Raw genomic sequence first — 22337 nt, 5'->3', positions numbered from 1 at the left:
GTAAAGTAACGGGATTTGTGGGATTTGATTGAGGGTACTTATGTAATTTAGAAAAGTTTGAGTTTTTATCAAAATGACAAATTTAAATTTGGATCTACCCCTATTATTTGAATGTTTAAGGGGGTTATATCTAATAGACCCTAAATTAAAAGCATGTTATTTTGGGTGAAATCAAATATAATTTGATGGATTATCCAGTGACAAAATTCCAACATCCTCCGTGCTTATACAAACTAAGACTGTGGCAATTTTTATTTCTCTCTCTAGTTTCTGGCTCTATGTATCTCTCTGGCATAAAATCCCATTTTTGTTGAAATCCCTAATTTAATTTTTTGATATGATTATCGAATTCGAATTATGTGCAACTTTACCTCTTATTGCATTGTGCAGTAGTTCTAAATCCTAATTAAGTATTTCATCGTCTTTGTTTGACTGACAGTTTCCAGACAAGTTCAGAGTTTGGAGCTGGAGTACTTTCCTATTCCCAAATACCGGAGCGAATGTCATTGTTTCCCCGAGGAGTTATTTGCCCCGAGCAGTAATAAGCTTTTCGACTTTAAGTCAGTCAAAGAATTGTCATTCAAGAATGTTGATGTGAGCGGCGGAGCTATCGAGTTATTTTTACGTAACTGCCCCCTGCTCGAAAAGCTGATTGTCCGTTCACCTGGAAAAATCGAAGCTCGAAGTTTGTGGTTCGTCCCTCGTGTTGAAACACTTGGAGATAGTCTGTTTCTCGGGTTTGGAATCAGCTCTCAACTCGTCGAGGATGTCGATGCGGACATCAAAATAGACCAGAATAGTCGATCTCCTTTACCGATTTCGTTAAATTCACTTATGTTAATTTTGATTGTGCCCCGGGTCTCGAATACCATCAACTCCGATCCAAATTGCTTAGATTTTGGAACAATATTTTTCTATCCGAATCCTGAAAGTTCCAATTTCTAGATTTCCAATTTTTCTGGAACAGAATTGGAATAAATATTAGATTTTGAATTCCCAATATTATTATGTACGTTACATTATAGATGACCGAAAAAATAGAAATTCTAAAATCCGCCGATTACATTTTGAATTTTTTTTTGGGGGAATTTTTTTCAATCTTATTCTTGATTTTTTTTTTTTTTTTTTTTTTTTATGTTTTGCACGTTACCCCTGACAAAAGAAATTTACAATTGTTTTCCCGAACTCATTAAATTGTTGCACGGTGTCTTGTAATTAATTTCAGTTCACTTCTCGTTGGAATCGTTTGCACGTGCCTGGCATGTGAGTTTTTTCTGAGGATATAAACGTAAATTCCTATAAATATAACCCTTATTATGATTGGATAACTCAGTTACCCAACTATTAGGGATTGGGCCTATAGTCTTTCGTGTAGAATTTGACCTAATTTGTCGTTTTTTTTTTTTTACAACTTCTTTTAAATCAATCAATTCGTATATTTTATAAGAGATTTTTTTTTTAAATTTAATTCATTCCATAAGATTTTTTCTATTGTTTGGCAATTGCGAGGTTCTCTGTACAAAGATTCAAGCTTCATGGGTGGGAAGCAAATCAATACTGATACCAATCTTCAACCCCAAACGAACAGCGTAAGATTTCATAACAAGATTGTTGCTTTAACCCTAATTTTGTTGCTAAACTAAAACCCTAATTTTTTTTTTTTAATCTGATACTGTACTGATAAGTTATAGCTTTGTGATTGAAGATTGATTTAATGCAAAACTTTCTTCTTATTGCATTGTTAAGTAGTTCTAATGTAGTAAGTACAATCTTGTTTGACTTACAGTGTGGTAACAGAAGTTATGTGGTCGATAATGATGATCGGATAAGTCAGTTGCCCGACGACATTCTTGTCGATATACTGTCTTTGCTATCGCTCAAAGAAGCAGCTCGAACGAGTGTTCTTTCGTCCCGTTGGATAAACTTATGGAAACATGTACCTTATCTTGATTTCGACGTGTCAGCTTGCGAGGGACACAAGTACGTGAAGTGGGTGAACTCCGTTATCCGATCACACAAATCCCCCACCTTGAAAAAACTTAAGATCCGTTTTCCTTTAGATGGTAATTCCATTACTCGGTGGCTTGAATTCGCGTTTTCCAGACATGTTTGGAGGTTGGAGTTTGACTTTGATGTTTACTTTAAAGATTTTTGTTTCCCCTACGAGTTATTAGCCCCGAGAAGCAATATGGTTCTCGGATTTAAGTCCCTCAAAGAATTGTCGCTTAAAAAAGTTAATTTGCGAGGTGGAGACATCGAGTTATTTTTACGTAACTGCCCTTTACTCGAACAATTGATTGTCCATACCACATGGACAGTATCGAAGATCGAAGTTTGTGGTCCATCACTCGTGTTGAAACACTTGGAGATAGTCAAATGCACGGGCTTGGAATCACTTAAAGTTTACGCTCCGAATCTCGCCTCACTTAGTGTTACGAGTCTAAAGGGAGTTTCGCTCGAGAATGTCCCGATGCTGGTTGATGCAACTGTCAGTTGCGACTACGACAGTATTTCTGTGAAACATTTACTTTCTGTATTGTCTAGCTGCATTTCTCAATTGGAGACTCTTAATTTGGTGCCGTCGAGGATTCACGACATAGAAGAAACGATCGAGCTGTACAGTTATTTCCCTGAAATGCCTAAACTGAAGAAGTTGGCCATCGAATGTTATTCATCTGACGATCAAAGTCTCGTTAGGCTCGCTTCTCTGATAAGGGCGTCTCCTTTCTTGCAGGAATTTGTTTTAAAGGTAGGTTAAAATAAGTTTCTCTCTCAAAGTTTCTTCTTTTTTTTCGGTTTTCGTCTGTATCAACATGTAATAAAAAGCAAACATAAATACGCTACTTGTATGATTTTCGTCTATGTGTGCAGAATAAAAGGCATAGACAAGTGGACTATGATGCTGCAGCTATTAATACAAGGTTTCGGCACGAGCATCTTAAAGTGTTCAGATTTTGTGGATATGAGTTTTGCTCCAGTAACAATGCATTAGTTCGGTACGTTTTGAAGAACTGCACAGTGCTTGAGAAAATAATAGTCGATCCGTCTGTTGTATATTTTTTAAACCGAATAAGTCGTCGCTTGGAATCGGATAAAAATGCGAGAGACGACGTGGCAAAGCAACATATTGAACCGCAATTGCCTCACGGCGTTCAATTGGTTATTCTTTAACTTTTTCGATTGAGACTGACACTTAGTGTATGTGTCGTGAACAACAATGTAGAATGCTGGATTTGATACTTCAAATACCATCAATTTGGATTCAAATAATTTTGATTTCGGAACCATATATTTTTGGCTTAATTCCACTTTGCACCCTTGAAATATACCATTTTGGCACTTTGCACCCTCGAAAAATAATAATAGCACTTTGCACCCTCAAAACACAATAAATCATTCACAATGCACCCTCAATTGAATAATAAAGGCAATTTTATTTTTCATTGGTGTTTTTCTTTTTGGGGTACAAAATAAAAAAAAAAAATTGTTGTTTTCTTGAACCTCAAACCTAATTTCAAGCGGACAAAGTGCGAAAAAATAAAAATTACACCGGATTATTTAAAAAAAACTACATTATCTTACAAAAGAAAAATAAAAAAAATAATCTTTTATCACTAAATTATTCGATTATGGATCTTTTATGTCACTGTTTGTAAAATATTAGGTGAAAATATTTGGAAGAAAAAATAATTTTCAGATAACTTGATAACGTAATAGCTGAATGATTTTTTTTCGTAAAATATTTTATTTTGATAAAACAATATAATTTTTAAATATGTTGATGGAATGTATTTTTATTTTTGAACTTTATAGTTTCAAAATGATTGATGAATAAAAAAAATATTTGACATTTGGCATCCTAAAAAAATATCACTACAAATATTAAATTTATATTTTTTAGCTTTAAAAAATCATTTGGGGTGCATTATGCATGATTTATTGTATTTCGAGGGTGCAAAGTGCTATTAATTTATTTCGAGGGTGCAAAGTGCCAAAATGGTATATTTCAAGGGTGCAAAGTGGAATTAAGCCTATATTTTTCGATCTGAATCCCAAAAGTTCCGATTTCCAATTTTTTATTATTTTTTTAGTGAAAGTGGAATTAATATTTGAATCGAAAACAGCTAAGCAAGTAAAAATGAATTAAATTGATTAGCTACTAACACGATAACCGGATAAAGCATAAAGAGATCGGCACATCGTCGGGCTATTTATTGGCCGCATCCAAAGGTGATTTCTATATGTAAAATAATCGAGAAATCTCGAGCCCAACTATGCCGTGAAATGAACCGTTTTACCTAATTAATCTTTAATTTTGTTCAGTCGACATTGTGAATGCGACGCCATTTCTGATCTTCTGGATGGAAGTACAGTGGAGTGTGCGCTGCCTGTGACCCTTACCACAAATAGCCAATAAATAGCCCGACGATGTGCCGATCTCTTTATGCCACTACAAGAAATAAGGGCTTCACCGACTGAAGTTTTTATCGGTAATCTATCAAAATCTGTCGCTAAATGAGATCACTGACGGATTTATCGACGCCATTAATCGGTTGGTAAAACCCCCAACGCTAAACCGTACCGACGAATATTTTTTTTCGACGGTGACGTAGCAACGGAAATTCAGTCAGTAGATTCGTAACTTTTCCTCGCCAAAATAATCATCAAAAGGTTGAATTTTCCGTCAGTAAAATTCAATTTATCGACGGATAATTCTGTCGGTATAGGTGTTGGTATTTGTACCGACCGAATATATATTCAGTCAGTAATTCACCAACGGAAAGTCCGTCAGCGGCATCCGTCGTTATGATAATGTACCGATTGATTATTCTGTCAGCAATCGGTCACCAATCTACCGACAACAATGCCGTCGGTGATTCACCAAAATGTAGTGACGGATTTTATCGCTGCCGATCAGTCACCAATATTCCAATAAATTTCAGTCGGTGATTTACTAACGGATATTTCGTCGGTGGATTTTGTCCAAATAATTCACTGACGGATTATGTTGTTGATGATCAGTAAGCAATATGGCAACAAACAATCAATAAAAATCAATATACAACGTATGCCAATAAAGATCAGTAATCAATATACCACATCTTGTACATCAAGAAAAATTAATTACCGCAAAAAATATCAAAAAATCATTAATACCATAATTATGAAATAATAACGTCCAACGAATGTTTAAAGAAACTCAAAATCAACCTAATCCAATAGAAATAGTTGCTAGATAGAAAAAAAATGTATTTGTTTTAAATATCAAGATAAAAATAAATAAAAAGAACTAACATAATACCAAACAAACCTATTCTGAATGATTATCTCTAAACGAGCCATCAATCGACTCAGAATCAGATGTTGCCAAATCCTCCACGCCACTGTTTTGTGCCAACTTCTTTACAATATCAATAAGCTTCTCTACTTTCTTCTCATATCTATTCAACCTACTCTCCAATTGTTTAATATAATGAGATGTGGTAAGAGCAACATGTTTACCTGGAAAAGAATGTGAAATATTCGGCATTACTTCATTAGCTGGCTTATGGTATCCGCAGGGCCGGCCCTGGGGTGGGGCGAGCAGGGCCCACGCCCAGGGCCCAGTTTTATTAGGGGCCCATTTTTAGTATTTTATATCTATATATATATATATATATATATATATATATATATATATATATATATATATATATATATATATATATATATTAACATTTTTTGTGTCAAAAAAATATTTTTCTACTGTATAAAAAAAGTTTATTCTTCTATTGTAAAAAAAAAAATCTATTTATAAATTTTAAAGCTATACAATTTAAAAATCTTTATTTTTTTCAAACAAAAATTATTTCATACATTTCTAACATTTGCTTTTTTAAAAAAAATATTTAGATATACATAAATAATTTCAATATTTTATTGATAATCAAATTTAAATTAATAAATATTTATCTATATTATTTTATCAAAAAAAAGGAAAAAAAAAAAAGTCGAGGCGTTGCCCGAAACCCCATATTGTTAAGGGCACAAAATATATTCTCGCCTCGGGCCCCCAAATACGCCGGACCGGCCCTGGGTATCCGAATTCATACACATAACCCTTAGACGATCCACCAATTGCTTCCACCCAAGATGGAGGATCAAATTCAAGCTGATCAATAGGGGCACCATTTTCATGTTTTTGGGATCGAACATCTTCATATACATCCTGCATAGTCAAGTAAAATAAATATAATCAATTGGAAAGAACTCCATATAGCCCGAATAGTTTAAATAAAAAAAAATTACATATATTCACTTACACGAACTCTCTTGGACTTACTATCAACAAAATCGCCTTGTCCTTTTTGTCTCTTGTGCGTACTATCAAAAACATCCATTTCAGAAACATTATCGACACCAAGTGCTCTTTTCTGCGCACAAGTAAGTTCATTGGGTCAAATAATCTAATATTTCCTTAATAAATCAAATAATTCATCATACAGTAAACAATAAAAACTTAAAAGTTACCATTATTTTTTCCTGCTCTCTAAACGGAATTGAACCACCAGTATGTTTTGTTATGGAACCATCTTTCTCAGTCAGCCTGTTGTTTTTAGCAGCATCACTTTTTTTTCTCCATGCATCAGTTGCGAAAATATCCTCAACAAGTTTGTTCCAATCATCAACACTCAACCATTTGGGACCATTGTTTTTCATTTTTCGTCGGTTGACCACAAATCAGCGATGGAAAAAATACGGTCGCAACATTAGCGACGGATTACTGACAAAATACAGTTACACGAAAAAATTATCGACGACTTTGCGACGAATTTTAAATCCCTCGTCACATTAGCGACAATGTACCAACCAAACTTGATTATGTCGTAAGATCGGCGACGGAATAGCAACCAAATATGGTGCCGTCGCAAGATCAACAACAGATTACCAACGAACTTTAAATATGTCACAGATATTAATAAGTTCGTCAGTAATCTGTCGGCAATGTGTCAGTAAATAGTGACAGTCGGTTCTGTCGCTAATTTTCTGTCAGTGAAGCCCTGTTTTCTTGTAGTATGCTTTATCCGATTATCGTGTTAGCTAAAGCTATTCAATTTAATTTCCATTTTTACCTTGCTTAGCTGTTTTCGATTCAGGTCTTGTAAAACCCTAATTTCCATTTCCAGAATCCATTCAACTGGTTTTGACTATTTGAATTATTATTTTCTCCGATTTATGTTAGATATGCAGTGGTTGCGTTGAATCGATTTGATAGTCGATAATCGTACCAATCCAATCCATGTTCAACCCTACATAGAAATCTACTATTTCTTGACCAATTGTATGGAAAATTATTGATTGTCATGAATATTAAACAAACTATTTATTTTAGGAAAGATTTTGGTATTATGCAGGGTTACAGAAAATTAATTTATTTATAATAAAACATAAGGAATACAATCAAAAATGTTAAAATAATAATAAGATGAGTTTGGCATGAAATTATACAGATACTTCTTTTACAAATGGATTTTTCAGTTGACACGCGTCGTTACAGAAAAACCTCAAAGCAAGTGATGCAAGATTCTCCGTCTATAAAACATCAATTCATTTCTAGGTTTCTCCGTTTTCTGTCCGGCAACTGCAAAGAGCCATGTCCGGAGATTCAAGCTCTATGGATGATGGGAAGCGACTCAAAATCGACACCGAAGCTCAAACCCAAATGAATAAGGTCGGCTTTCAACGACGAAGAATCTTCTATCTCTTTTCTTTTTATTTGTTATGAATATATATATACATATATATATATATATATATATATATATATATATATATATATATATAATATATATGTATGTATATATATATGTATATATATATATATATATATATATATATATATATATATATATATATATATATATATATTTATATATATATATATATATATATATATATATATATATATATATATATATATATATATATATATATATATATATATATATATATATATATATATATATATATATATATATATATATATATATATGTATGTATGTGTGTGTGTGTGCGTGTGTGCTCGCGCGCGCGCGTGCGTGTGTGTGTGTGTTAACCAATCATGTATGTATATGCCCCTCGAATAAAATCCCTAATTGTGATGGTATTTGAAAAACCCTAATTTTGATGGTATACGAAACACCTAATTTTGATGGTATATGAACACCCTAATTTTAATTTTTTTTATATGATTTTAATATCTAGTACCGTTTTTCTTTCTCCGGTTCAATTTGCGACAACAAGATATCAAATTCTGTGGACATGATGATTCAAAAATTCTGATGTAGTATTTATGTTGTTTGACCGACAGTGTGGTAAGGGAAGTTTTGTGGGCGGTGATGAAGATCGGATAAGTCGGTTACCAGACGGCATTCTTGTCGATATTATCTCTCTCATATCACTCAAGGAAGCCGGTCGAAAAAGTATTCTTTCACTCTGTTGGAAAAACCTTTGGAAGTGTTTTTCTCTAGACAAATCGTTCGGTGATTCAATCACTCGTTGGCTCGAATTCGCCTTCTCCAGATCACAAGTCGAGATGTTGGAGTTGAACTTGGAGGCCTACCCGTTTTGTTACTATTGGTACGAGTATTATCGTTTCCCCAAGGAGTTGTTTGCACCAAGTAATACACTTTTCGACTTTAGTTCCCTCAGAGGATTGGGTTTCAAGTGTGTTAACATGCGCGGTGGAGCTATCGAGTGACAGTATATGGGACATTAAACCCATATTAAACTGATGTGGGACATTATTTGCACCTCAACAGTATCCTGATTTAGGGTATGACATTAGCCATGGTTGAGCGTTCATGCATTGTTTAAGAGAAGAAAACGCGAAAACATCCCTCTACTTTAGCGCAAAAAATGCACAAGGAAAGACAAACAATTAGGATGAACAATTCACGACGAAACGACGTCGTACGTTCAAATATAAAGGACGACACCGTTTTCAATCAGGAAACATTTACAATTAAGCAATCATTTAAATGATCCAATAGAGAAATTAAGAAAACATGTGAATATAAGTTTCATAAATGATCAATATATATAAGTGGTTAGATAAGGATGACAAATAAGGATAACAAATTAATATACAATTATCACTAGGCCAAAATGATCGACTGGCGACGAAATTTGGCGACGAAAATGTATATTTAGCGACATTTTTTTACTGTTTGCGACGAAATGTTTTCGTCGCTAAATCCAACACAAAACGTCGCCAAACGCCCCGTCGCAAGGTCTGCGACGAAAAGTCATTTGCGACGCCAAGTTTGGCGACGAATTACATAAATCGTCGCAACATTCGTATTTTCCGAAAAAAAAATGTTTTTTTCAATGTTCGCGACGGATCCTATACTTTCGTCTCTTACCAGTTGCGACGAACAACTAATAAGTTGCAACCCTTTGCGACGAATAATATGTTCATCGCCACATTAAGCGACGTTTTGTGATGATTTATCGCTACGTTTGCGAAAATGTTTGCGACTAATAGCCGTTTTCGTCGCAAGTCCCACGAGTTATTTGCGACGATTTGTTTTATTTATTCGTCCCTAGTTACTACAGTTTTTGTTTGCGACTATTTTGTATTTTAGTTGCAAGTTCTTTTTTTTTATATATATATAAATTTTGGTTCACTTATTTTTTCAATTAACAAATTCAACTAGCAGTTGTACAAAAAAAAACACTTATATCAAAAATATTAAAACCAATTATACGGATTAAATAACAAGGTAGCACAAAACATAAATTAAAAAAGTACATGAAAACGTAAAAGCATATAATGTAGTGTTTCAAACTTTAATTCAAAAACCAAACAAAGTTCATCCCTTTTTATACTCCACCATCATTGGAAGGAGTCGATGTCGAGGCTTGTAGTCCAAAACGGCCGACCAAGGTGTTCACAATTTCTCGGGTTTCTTTCAATTCCGCTTCCAATCTTTCCATTTTTCATCTTTAAGTTGCATTTGCTCTTTCATTGACTTCATTTCCATTTTCACTTCCGGCGGAATTGAAAAAAATCTCGACTTTGAACTCTTTGTGGTGGTTGCAATCTTAATTCCAAGCCCTTTGCTTTTTCCGAGCACTTTTTCTATCGCAGTTGAGTTGGCTGTGCTTTCGTCACTTCCATCACGCATTGTCTCATCGTACACTCGTTCCAAATCAGCCTGAAAATGATTAAGTACACTTGTTTAGCGAAAATTTCGACAGCATAACAACTAATAAATGAACATACCCAAAAAACCATCCATGTATACAACAACTTAACATTAAATATTCATATCCACATATCTCAACTATGTACTAATTTAACATATCAAATAATTTACATATGATAAACATGCGACAACAATAAACATAAATAATTAACATACAACCACGAAACAGTTATAATTAAGGTGGTTGTTGGGGCTAAATACCTAACACGCAAGTGCACGTATCGCAAACAAGTAGTAAAAGTGGACTCGTGAGAGTCGGATGTCGATCCCACAGGGAATACTCAAATTATCTAATCCTAAATACCAAATTCTAACAATTATGATTTTTATCCAGCCTACGCAAAGTTATCAAATTTAATCAGCTAAATAATTAAACTAATTATGAAAGCAAATAAACATGAGAAAATATCAATAAAAACGGACCTAGGATTTTATCTTCCCCCTATGCAAGAATTGCTCACCCAAAACCCCTCAATTATGAAATATATGATTCATGATTATTAACCCGAGACACTAATTTACTCATAACTCGCTGTCGCGTGTATTATGAGTCTATTATTCATAAACGGTTCACTATATGTCTATGCAAACAAGTTATGAATAAAGCATTAACTAACAAGTCTCGTAAATGGCTACCTAATGTGATATATGTATGTCTACGACACCACATGCAATTGACACACTCATCCGGTGAAAACTACTCGAAGGTTCTTATACTTACCGTCTAATTATCAAAATAGCTCTGTCGAGTCAATCCCAATAATCACAGATAAAGCACATAAATTGATCAAGTTCATGCACTACCAATCATAACAAGTAGAAGAAATAATCATAAAATCATAATTGCATAATCTCAAGAAAACGGGTTCACCATCCCCACATAGGGTTCCAACAAAATCCTAGATGAAAAGTTTAGCGACTTGTAATTCTTATGATAAACAAAATAGAATAAATAAAATAAATAAGAAAAACTATGCTTGAGTCTTCGTTGATCTTCGTTCTTCGCGTTTTTAGGTGTAAAATTTCGTGCTTATGGTGTAGAGACTTGTTGCTTTTATAGGCTTTTCTTGATAAGGAAGTAGTGGAAACCTAATAGGAATCAATTTCCGCCACTTTCCCCCATCAGGAATTGTTCGTCGATTTGTGCCATGTTGGAGACCGAATTTTGGAATGTTGTGTAAATACGAATTGTTGCCCTTGAAACTAGCTTTCCAATGCCGCCAAAATCACCTAATTCTGAGTTCGTATGAGAGAGATATGCTGGAAATGGTGGACAGCTGTGGCGAGATTCCTTCTTCCAATTTGATTTGTTTCCTTATTTGCAACTTTTTCCTTTCTTTTTGATCTTTTTTCCTCCGTGGACACCTAATTCTCGTTTTTCACCTTTAAAACACAAAATCAATAAATTAAAGAACAAATATAATTAAATCTAAACAAAAGATCCACGTAAAGTAAACGTATTGAGTGTAATATCTGCACTTAACACACCACCAAACTTAAACATTTGCTTGTCCTCAAGCAAAATCTAATCGTAAGCAAAAACCTCAACTACTGCATCTCATCACATAGATTAATGACCAACTTCACGTTTTTAGAACTTGTAATTATAATGAAAATTCTTAGGCATTCGCAAGCTCAAAATTCAAAAGCACTTAGTCACTTACCATAGCCAAAAACCGCAAATCATGGAATTGCATCAAGAATCCAATATTTGTAAATTAAAGATAGAACAAAGTTATGCTTACATGTATATGTTTGACTCCAAATAGTCACCAAAATATTCTATTCTACTAATATCGAACATTAAGCTATTGGGGTCATTGGGGCTTTTTGGCTTTCAATTGTTAGGCTATTTGTTTCGCGGTAGGAAATATGGGTATATGTGGCTATTCTTCTTGAATTGAGATGATTACGCCGAAATTTGAAATATAAGCGTTTGAAACAATGAAGTCACCTCTAAGGACTTTAATAAACTCGATTCTAAAGAGTTCAAAAGTCTCCACTTTTGCTCTTAAGACAATGGATCGAGCTTTCAAAACAATTCAACAACTAGTCCTTACTTCTCCCATCTAGTCTCTTCTTCTTCTCTTTTTCTTTTTCTCTTTTTTTTTATATATATATAGACACATATATATTTTTCTTCTTTTTTTTCTCTTTTTTTTTTCTTTTTTTTCTCTCTCTCTCTCTCTCTCTTTTTTTTCGCGGAAGAAGAAGGACTTTATAAAAAATTTCAAGCGAGCTCCAAGGGGTAATTTTTCAAGAATCTCCATCTATTCTACCTTATACACATTGGATAAAAGAAAGAACACCTTTTCTCCGAGGCTCAAATCAAGGTTTTAAGGAAAATTTCGATAAAAAGGTCGGCTTGAAAGGCTCAAACGGATCAAAGAAGGCCCAAATCATATCCCAAATCACTCACTACTCAATACTTCGTATCATAAATTTCCTAAGGTGAGGTCTAAAACCGAACATAGCATGATCTAACACAAATTAACTCCAAATTTAAAATACAAAACATTCAACCAAAACAATGCACAAAGTGTGATTCCTAGCAATAATTCGTTTCTAAGTTCCGTTGAATCGAAAGCTAAACAAATATCTAATCGTTATCACAGAAAACAATCAATCTCATCATCAAACATTGATCCCCTCATACTTTAATATGCTCCAATTTCATCATTAACTTAATTTAACCTCAATTTGACCCCAAATTTCACAAATTAATCATTTTTTACCCAAAACTTTTTTTTTCGAAAAAAAAATCTTTTTCAAATTTTTTTTTTGCGCCGGATTACGGCGTTGACTTTTCAATTTTTTTTATTTTTTTTTTCTTCCGGATTTTTTCGCTGGTCTCAGACGTTGACTTTTTCGATTTTTTTTTCTTCTCTTGCTGTAGCATTTTTTTTTCGTTTAAACAACAATATTGTTGTGATTGACAGTAATATTAACTATATTATTGTTATATTATTGTTAAACACAGTAAAATTAACTAAACTACAGTTTAACACAGTATTATTGCTATATTAATCTCTAGCACAGTAATATTAACACAACAAAACTCATTATTATTGTGTAATAGAGTAATATTACTATGTTGATCGTTCACCAAATGTAAACATAATAAAAAGCCAAAAGAATTAATATTACTGTGAGTGACAGTAATATTACTATAACAACAGTAATATTGCCGTCAACCACAGTAATATTACAATAATAGAGTTTAATATTATTTACGTTACTCCGTGAATAACTCAAACAAACAAAAAAATCCAAACAAAATAATAATATTGATGTGGTTGACAACAATATTACTATAACAACAGTAATATTACCTGTTGGGTTTCGGGCACGCATACGCAGCGGAAAACAAAAATTTTACGTGATTTAAACGACTTTAAAACACACAAGTACATGCCCGATAAATTAAATCAATTAATTGCGTACCTTTGCGCTTCCAGCGAAATTAAAAACAACATACATGCTAATAAATTTAACCGAATTTAAATCAATTAACATGCTCGCATTTAAACCAAATAACATGCTTGCAACGATTTAATCGATTACACATAATCACATAAAATCATACAAACATAAGCATGAAATCATAGTTTAAATTTAAACCCTAAAACGAAACTAGGGTTTCGAGTATTTACCTCTTGACGCGTGAGGTAGGAGCGAACGATACGTCGTGATTACTACGGAAACCAATCCGTAGAATCGGGGCAGCAATGGAGCAGCAGCAGCGGCGGTGTGGCAGCTCACGGCGGCGCGTGTAGAGCACGCGCGGTCTTCCGGGGCGGCGCGTGGGGCAGCGTGCAGCTTCGGCTCGTGCGTTGCTCCTCGATTCTTCGATCTACGGTCTTCCTCCTCTCGGATTTCACCTCGTATACTTCGATCTACTAAATCGTGGCACTAGACACGAAATAGTTAGAATAAAACGGAAAGAATAATGAAGGATAAAGGATACCGAACAAGAACGGCCGACGAACGGCCGTTTTCCGGCGACGGAGCGACGCCAACGGCGGAGGTGGCCGCGCGGGAGAGGGGCGAGAGAGAGAGAGGTCGGCCGCTTAGGGTTAGGGTTTGTGTTGTCTGTGCTAGGGTTATAAATCATGTATTTATAGTCCCTTGCATGAAACCCTAGCGGGCTTAAGTTGGACTGGGCCCAACAGCTTAAGCTCGTTAGTTTCTTTAATCGCTCGTATCTCTCAATTCAATGATCGAAAAATTGTAACGATTACATTTTCCGAGTCATTATAATTTTCTCGTCATTACGAGTGCCATCTCTTATTTTCCAACTTTCCAAAAGTGGAAACCCTAGTTCAGTGGACTTTCTAAATTTGGAAACTTCCCGATTTAGAAAGTTCACTAACACGTTCGCTTATTCTTTTCCTTTTCTTATTCTCATTCATAATTCCAAATTACGAATGTTGGACTCAATCATATTGACTTCCAATTATGCAAAGATAAACTATTTTATCTCTGACCGTTTATTCAAAGATCTCATGTGCACGAGCAGTGTGACCCTCGATGGTTCAGGTGTAAGCTAGCCGTGGGCCCACAACTCTTTGTGGTCAAAACTCGTCCCCTTCGAGTTACGATTAAGATGAAGCTCGTTTCACCTTAATCACCCAACGAATCAAGATTGGCGTCTAGCAACTACGCGTCATGATTCCCTAGATACAAATGAAGTGCCTGCAAGAACCTTCAGATATAGTTAACGTACAGTACGGTCCCTTCGATTCATATGTCCCGATCGAACTAGAGGCATTGGTTCATCGAGACCTCTTTACATGTTCAATAACGGTGCGATCGTTCTAAGTGTTGTAATCCTTACGTGCATGACTTAAAGAATCGAATTCTCTAATCATCACTTAGTCAGCTCTGGCCAGAGACTTAGAATGATTACAAACTTTCAGAACACACAGGACATCCAAGACTATTCTAGCGATCGAATCCCCGACTACAATGCACAGACCTCCCACTAGATTTCGGACTGCACGAACACTGGCCCTTGGGATGGTCCTCGGTGGAACTCAGGGACAGGTCACGATACAGCTGGTCCTCTAGTGAAGTCACGGTGATGTCTAGGTCATAAGGACTAATGGTGTACAACTATACCATAGATATCTCTACTCGATTATTGGGAACCACTTAGAGATTTCTAGGGTGAGGGAGTTCAGTGAACTCGTCAACTTACGAGCACCCACTTATGCATGCCGATATCACAATACCGTTTACTGATGAGATGCAGAAGTGCTAGTCTTAATGGGAAAGGCCGATATCCTCATTAGTGGCGTAACCCTTCGACTAGGAACACGTTTAACAGTTATAATACTTAAGTAAATATCTCACGATCCTAACGATCAATTACTAGTACTTGTAATAACTGTAAGGACTATATATATGCTTGTGACAAAGGGACAAAGATATAGAATGCCAAGGTGTTTTATCATTAATACGAATAAAGGTTCGTTTATTACAATAATAAATACGAAAAACCACAGCCACATGTTGGCTTGTTGGTCACCTACTCTAACAATCTCCCACTTGACCTAAAGCCAACTACCCATAAACCGCAATCCCATCGACTCTCGATGTTTCTCATGGACCGATCTTGGTAAAGGCTTCGTGAAGGGGTCTGCAACGTTCTCTTCCGAGGTGACTCGTTCTACCTTAACTTCACCTCTATCAATGATCTCTCGGATCACGTGATACTTCCTCAGAATATGCTTCGACTTCTGATGAGATCGCGGCTCCTTAGCTTGTGCCACGGCTCCGGTGTTATCACAGTACAACGGTACTGGATCACTAGCATCAGGAATGACACCCAACTCTTGGATGAACTTCCTTATCCAAGTCCCTTCCTTTGCAGCTTCGGACGCTGCAATGTATTCCGCTTCGGTAGTGGAATCGGCCGTCGTGCTTTGCTTGGAACTCTTCCAACACACGGCACCACCATTAAGCGTGAATATAAATCCAGAATTCGACTTTGAGTCGTCCAAGTCCGATTGAAAACTAGAGTCAGTGAAACCCTCTAATTTCAACTCGGCACCCCCATAGACCAAAAATATATCCTTAGTCCTTCGCAAGTACTTGAGGATATCTTTCACGGCTTTCCAGTGAGCCGGGCCGGGGTTAGACTGATATCTGCTTGTGACACTCACAGCATACGCAATATCGGGTCTCGTACATAGCATGCCATACATTATGCTTCCTATGGTAGAAGCATAGGGCGTCCTTTTCATCTCCTCGATTTCACTAGGTGTCTGGGGACACATAGATTTCGAGAGACGAACCCCATGGGACATTGGCAAGAATCCTTTCTTGGATTCTTCCATGCTAAACCGTTTCATAACGGTGTCTATGTACAGGCTTTGGGATAAGCCAAGCATCTTTCTTGCTCTATCTCTATAGATGCGTATTCCTAATACATAAGATGCTTCTCCCAAATCCTTCATTGAGAAACGTGTGGACAACCATGCTTTCGTTTGTTGCAACATTCCTACGTCATTCCCAATGAGTAGAATGTCATCAACGTAAAGCACTAAAAATATCACTGCCCTCCCACTAACCTTCTTGTATACACAAGGTTCCTCCGGATTCTTCTCAAAATCAAACTCTTTGATAGTTGAGTCGAATCTAATGTTCCAACTACGGGATGCTTGCTTCAATCCATAAATGGATCGCTGGAGCTTGCAAACCTTTTGCTCACTTCCAGAAGATATGAAGCCTTCCGGCTGCGCCATGTAAATTTCTTCCTCAATGTCTCCATTAAGGAAGGCGGTCTTCACATCCATTTGCCATATCTCGTAGTCGTACCACGCAGCTATGGCTAGCAAAATCCTAATGGACTTCAGCATCGCGACTGGCGAAAAAGTTTCCTCATAGTCAACGCCTTGCCTTTGAGTGTAACCTTTCGCTACCAATCTAGCTTTATAGGTCGATACCTTTCCATCCACTCCAATTTTCTTCTTATAGATCCACTTGCAGCCTATAGGAACGATTCCTTTAGGTGGATCTACCAAGGTCCACACCTTGTTGGAGTACATGGAGTCCATTTCGGATTTCATGGCAGTTAGCCAATGTCCCATGTCCGCATCCGATACGGCCTCATTGTATGTTCTTGGATCTCGTCCAAGATCAACATGATCTTCATCATTTTCGAGGAGGAATAACCTATCCGGCATTTTCCGAACTCTTTCGGATCTACGTACCGTAGGTTCAGGAGGTATATTAGTGGTTTGTTGTATTGGTTCGATCACTTGTTCTTGCGTTTGAACTTCACTTTGTGGTTCTTGAACTACTTCAAGTTCTATCATGCTGCCCTTTCTATCGTATAGAAATTCCCTTTCCAAAAAGGTGGCATTTCTTGAAACAAACGTCTTTGCTTCTTTGACATAATAAAACTCGTATCCCATTGAGTCTTCGGGATACCCCACAAAATAGCACAAGTCGGATTTACTATCCAACTTATCTCCCATTAATCGCTTCACATAAGCGGGACAACCCCATATCCTAATATGTTTGTAATTGGGTTTCCGGGAATGCCAAAGTTCATAAGGTGTGGATTTAACTGCTTTGGTGTTAACTCTATTCAGCAAATACGCGGCAGTACGGAGTGCATGACCCCATAAGTATGCCGGTAAGTTTGTGAACCCCATCATTGATCGAACCATATCTAATAAAGTTCGATTCCGACGTTCGGATACTCCATTAAGTTGAGGAGTTCCCGGTGGAGTCCATTGGGACTGTATCCCATTTTCTTTTAGATAGTCAATGAACTCGATGCTCAAGTATTCTCCACCACGATCGGATCGCAGCTTCTTAATACTTCGTCCGAGTTGCTTTTCTACTTCATGTCTAAAATCTTTGAACTTTTCAAATGTTTCAGACTTGTACTTCATCAAGTACACATACCCATACCTAGAATAATCGTCGGTAAAGGTAGCGAAGTAGTTATATCCACCCTTCGCACTAACACTTAGTGGACCACATACGTCTGTATGGATCAAATCCAAAAGACCTTCGGCTCGTTCCATTACCCCTTTGTAGGGTGACTTGGTCATTTTCCCTTTAAGGCAAGATTCACAAGTTTGTAGTGATTTCACGTCCTCCAAAGAGAACAATCCTTCACTAACAAAATCGTTCATCCTTCTTAAAGAGACATGACCTAATCTAGCGTGCCAAAGTTGTGCGGGGTTTTGATCTATCTCCTTACGTTTTGCTGATATAACGTTAATAGGTATTTCATTTGGATTTAGTTCATATAAGTTGTTTAATAGCCGTCCTTTGCAAATTAAATTCTCATTCTTTTGTATAATGCAAATCGAATTTCCAAAAACAAAAGTAAAACCTTCAATATCTAATACAGGAATAGAAATAAGGTTTCTAATGAGCGACGGAACAAATAAACAATCGTTCAAAACAATAGGAAAACTAGAATCCAAAACATTTAAGTAAATTGTGCCAATGGCTTCAGCAGCAACTCTTGCTCCATTCCCCATCCTTAGGTAGGTCTCACCCGCTCTAAGTCTTCGACTTCTTGTCATTAGCTGCAAATCATTGCACAAATGTGAGCCACAGCCCGTATCCAATACCCAAGAAGAAGAGTTGACAGACAAATTTACGTCAATGAAATACGTACCCTTTTCAGAACCTTTCTGCTTTAGGTAAGCCTTGCAGTTGCGGCGCCAATGTCCTTTCTTTCCACAGTGATGGCAAGCATCATCAACTTGTTTGCTAACCTTTGCTTTGGGGCCCCCACTACCTTCACCCACTTCGAACTTGTTGTTAGGGAAAAGAACTCTTTCTTTTCTCTTCTTTTGGAAAGAACTCTTCTTTCCAGAAGTAGCAGCAACGAGAACAGACTTCTCTTTCTTAATGGTGGACTCGAAGCTGACCAACATGTTCATTAACTCATCCAAGGGAGGATCTAGTTTGTTCATGTTGAAGTTCACTATGAACGATTCATAGGAACTAGGAAGAGACAACAGGATCAAATCCAACGAGAGCTCGGCCGGGAGGGTGACATCAAGATTCACTAGCTTTTCAAGGAGAGTGATCATTTTGAGACAGTGCTCGTGGACCGAAACCCCTTCGCGCAATCTCGCTGTGATCAACTCCTTTGTAGCAGCGTATCTCGATGCCCTAATATTCTCACTATACATGCTATCGAGATGAGCCTTTATATCGAAAGCATGCAAGTGAGACTCATATTTCCTCGCAAGCGCGGGCTCCATGGCGGCTATCATATAGCACCTAGCATGGGTGTCATCTTTCTTCCAAACTTCATAAGTTTCCTTTTCAGCATCAGTCGCTGTGGCAGGTATAGTGGCGGGAAGCCTCTCGTTCAAAACGTAGAGACGCCCCTCAACAGTTAGCACAAGCTTAAGACTACGCAACCAATCTAGGTAATTAGGGCCATTGAGTTTATTGTCGAGGATTGACATTATGGGATTCTTAGACATGATTATCTGAGACATTATAGAGAAGAGGATTATTAGAGATTCGCGTTAAATGATTGTTACAATTAAATGTTTGGACTTATGTTATTTAATTGTTCTCCCACTAATTTTATCGAGTTCCACTTCCCTCTAGTAGACAAACGAGAAAACTGATTTTTCTTAATGGGCTTTAGGTCCAATAGACAAATATAACCCGTAGTTAATCTAGCCCGATTATATTTGCCCAAAGGTAGATCACAATCAATCATATCCACAATATGACCCTAAATTAATTTTCCTCACACTTGATAATGACCTAAGTTAATCTCGCGAATATCAAAATCGTCGTGTGTCAAGTCTAACCTACCAATCAAAGATGCTCATAGAACTCGATTATGCCAAACTAATGCAGTCCCTAGTTAATCTAGCCGACCACGTTAATTCAACATAACCCTTTTCTATGGCTACCTTCATCATTATGTCAATTGAATTACAGCTTACTCTACCATAGCACTCCCCGCTAACACGGCTTACTGCACTATAGTAAAGGGCTACACATAATTCAACCGTTGGCAGAAGGAAAGAAATAACTCAACAGATTGGGTATTTCTTTATAGCTTGAAATGATTCTCAATTGAATTAAGAATGAGGGATTTTATTAAAAGTTTTATCTCATCAGAAGGTTTGGATTGGTCTATGTGATTCCTACATCTATGTTCTCTAAAGGTATATGGAAGCGCATATTGTCCTAAGAGGAACATATGACCTAACTATATAATTAATTACATTAATTAATTATCGGGTTTTTCAAAATAATTATAGAACCTCAACTAACATAAATCATTCAAATAACGTTGAGGTACTAGTAATTAAGTTGAACAATAATCAATATTATATATGTGTTCTATTAATTGAAATCAATTTAACAATTTAAATTAATTAATTAATCTAACACCTATTTACTAAAATAGATGATTGTCGATCCAATTATCTAATTGGGATTAATTGAAAATAATTTTCCAAAAATTAAAATCAATTTGTTTTAAGTTTAATTTTAGAAATCTGAAAAAAAAAAAAAAAATTTTTTTTATTTTTTTTATTTTTCAGTGGACCGGTTCGGCCCAACCGGTCTGACCGGTTCGGACCGAATCGGGCCGGTTCTGTCCGGTCCAGCTGACCCAAATCAGTGGGCCGGGTCAGTCGGACCGAGAACCGGTCTGACCGACCCGAATCCACTTGGATTCGGTCAACCAAAACGCACATAACCATCGAACCGGCCGGTTCGACCGGTTCGATCCGAATAATTTAAAAACCGACATTTTAAAATAATTTCAGATCCGATTTTCCAATTTTAAACAATTTTAAAGCTGGAAAAATTCTAAACAATATTTCAAAAATATTTTAAACTTACGAAAACTCCCAATTACATAATACGACAATCGCTACTTTAATAAATCGAACATGCATATTAAAACGAACGCAATTAATTGCGCAACGAGCTCTGATACCACTGTTGGGTTTCGGGCACGCATACGCAGCGGAAAACAAAAATTTTACGTGATTTAAACGACTTTAAAACACACAAGTACATGCCCGATAAATTAAATCAATTAATTGCGTACCTTTGCGCTTCCAGCGAAATTAAAAACAACATACATGCTAATAAATTTAACCGAATTTAAATCAATTAACATGCTCGCATTTAAACCAAATAACATGCTTGCAACGATTTAATCGATTACACATAATCACATAAAATCATACAAACATAAGCATGAAATCATAGTTTAAATTTAAACCCTAAAACGAAACTAGGGTTTCGAGTATTTACCTCTTGACGCGTGAGGTAGGAGCGAACGATACGTCGTGATTACTACGGAAACCAATCCGTAGAATCGGGGCAGCAATGGAGCAGCAGCAGCGGCGGTGTGGCAGCTCACGGCGGCGCGTGTAGAGCACGCGCGGTCTTCCGGGGCGGCGCGTGGGGCAGCGTGCAGCTTCGGCTCGTGCGTTGCTCCTCGATTCTTCGATCTACGGTCTTCCTCCTCTCGGATTTCACCTCGTATACTTCGATCTACTAAATCGTGGCACTAGACACGAAATAGTTAGAATAAAACGGAAAGAATAATGAAGGATAAAGGATACCGAACAAGAACGGCCGACGAACGGCCGTTTTCCGGCGACGGAGCGACGCCAACGGCGGAGGTGGCCGCGCGGGAGAGGGGCGAGAGAGAGAGAGGTCGGCCGCTTAGGGTTAGGGTTTGTGTTGTCTGTGCTAGGGTTATAAATCATGTATTTATAGTCCCTTGCATGAAACCCTAGCGGGCTTAAGTTGGACTGGGCCCAACAGCTTAAGCTCGTTAGTTTCTTTAATCGCTCGTATCTCTCAATTCAATGATCGAAAAATTGTAACGATTACATTTTCCGAGTCATTATAATTTTCTCGTCATTACGAGTGCCATCTCTTATTTTCCAACTTTCCAAAAGTGGAAACCCTAGTTCAGTGGACTTTCTAAATTTGGAAACTTCCCGATTTAGAAAGTTCACTAACACGTTCGCTTATTCTTTTCCTTTTCTTATTCTCATTCATAATTCCAAATTACGAATGTTGGACTCAATCATATTGACTTCCAATTATGCA

The 22337-nt window shown here is 36.7% G+C and overlaps 2 protein-coding genes across 2 annotated transcripts; one reads left to right on the top strand and one right to left on the bottom strand.

Annotated features, from left to right (window-relative positions):
* The first annotated feature begins 1495 nt into the window (after positions 1-1495).
* Positions 1496-3223, top strand: LOC105953920 (F-box/LRR-repeat protein At3g26922). Its single transcript, XM_088820413.1, has 2 exons — positions 1496-1589; positions 1787-3223. The coding sequence occupies exons 1-2, from the start codon at positions 1536-1538 to the stop codon at positions 2756-2758; spliced, it is 1026 nt and encodes a 341-aa protein (XP_088676539.1). The 5' UTR covers positions 1496-1535; the 3' UTR covers positions 2759-3223.
* A 2088-nt stretch (positions 3224-5311) lies between these two features.
* LOC148769713 (uncharacterized) lies at positions 5312-6699 on the bottom strand. Its single transcript, XM_088820305.1, has 4 exons — positions 6511-6699; positions 6303-6413; positions 6061-6208; positions 5312-5502 (listed from the first exon to the last, which is right to left on the bottom strand). Exons 1-4 carry the CDS (start codon positions 6697-6699, stop codon positions 5312-5314), a joined length of 639 nt encoding a protein of 212 aa, XP_088676431.1.
* Positions 6700-22337: the final 15638 nt, after the last annotated feature.

Source organism: Erythranthe guttata, chromosome 7 (genome assembly GCF_056151865.1).
Source record: "Erythranthe guttata isolate IM_541 chromosome 7, IM_541, whole genome shotgun sequence".
Classification (NCBI taxonomy): Eukaryota; Viridiplantae; Streptophyta; class Magnoliopsida; order Lamiales; family Phrymaceae; genus Erythranthe; species Erythranthe guttata.
The sequence above is the reverse complement of the archived record's forward strand: the minus strand, read 5'-3'. Positions and strand labels throughout refer to the sequence as shown.

Bases quoted from the DNA above. Each gene is read 5' to 3' on its own strand.
- LOC148769713 (XM_088820305.1), bottom strand. From the start codon at position 6,699: ATGAAAAACAATGGTCCCAAATGGTTGAGTGTTGATGATTGGAACAAA. The intron at 6,414-6,510 runs GTAACTTTTAAG...ACTTGTGCGCAG, and splicing joins GAGAGCAGGAAAAAATAATG to AAAAGAGCACTTGGTGTCGA. The intron at 5,503-6,060 runs GTATTTGGGGGC...ATTCTTTTCCAG, and splicing joins ATACCCAGGGCCGGTCCGGC to GTAAACATGTTGCTCTTACC.
- LOC105953920 (XM_088820413.1), top strand. From the start codon at position 1,536: ATGGGTGGGAAGCAAATCAATACTGATACCAATCTTCAACCCCAAACG. The intron at 1,590-1,786 runs GTAAGATTTCAT...TTTGACTTACAG, and splicing joins TTCAACCCCAAACGAACAGC to TGTGGTAACAGAAGTTATGT.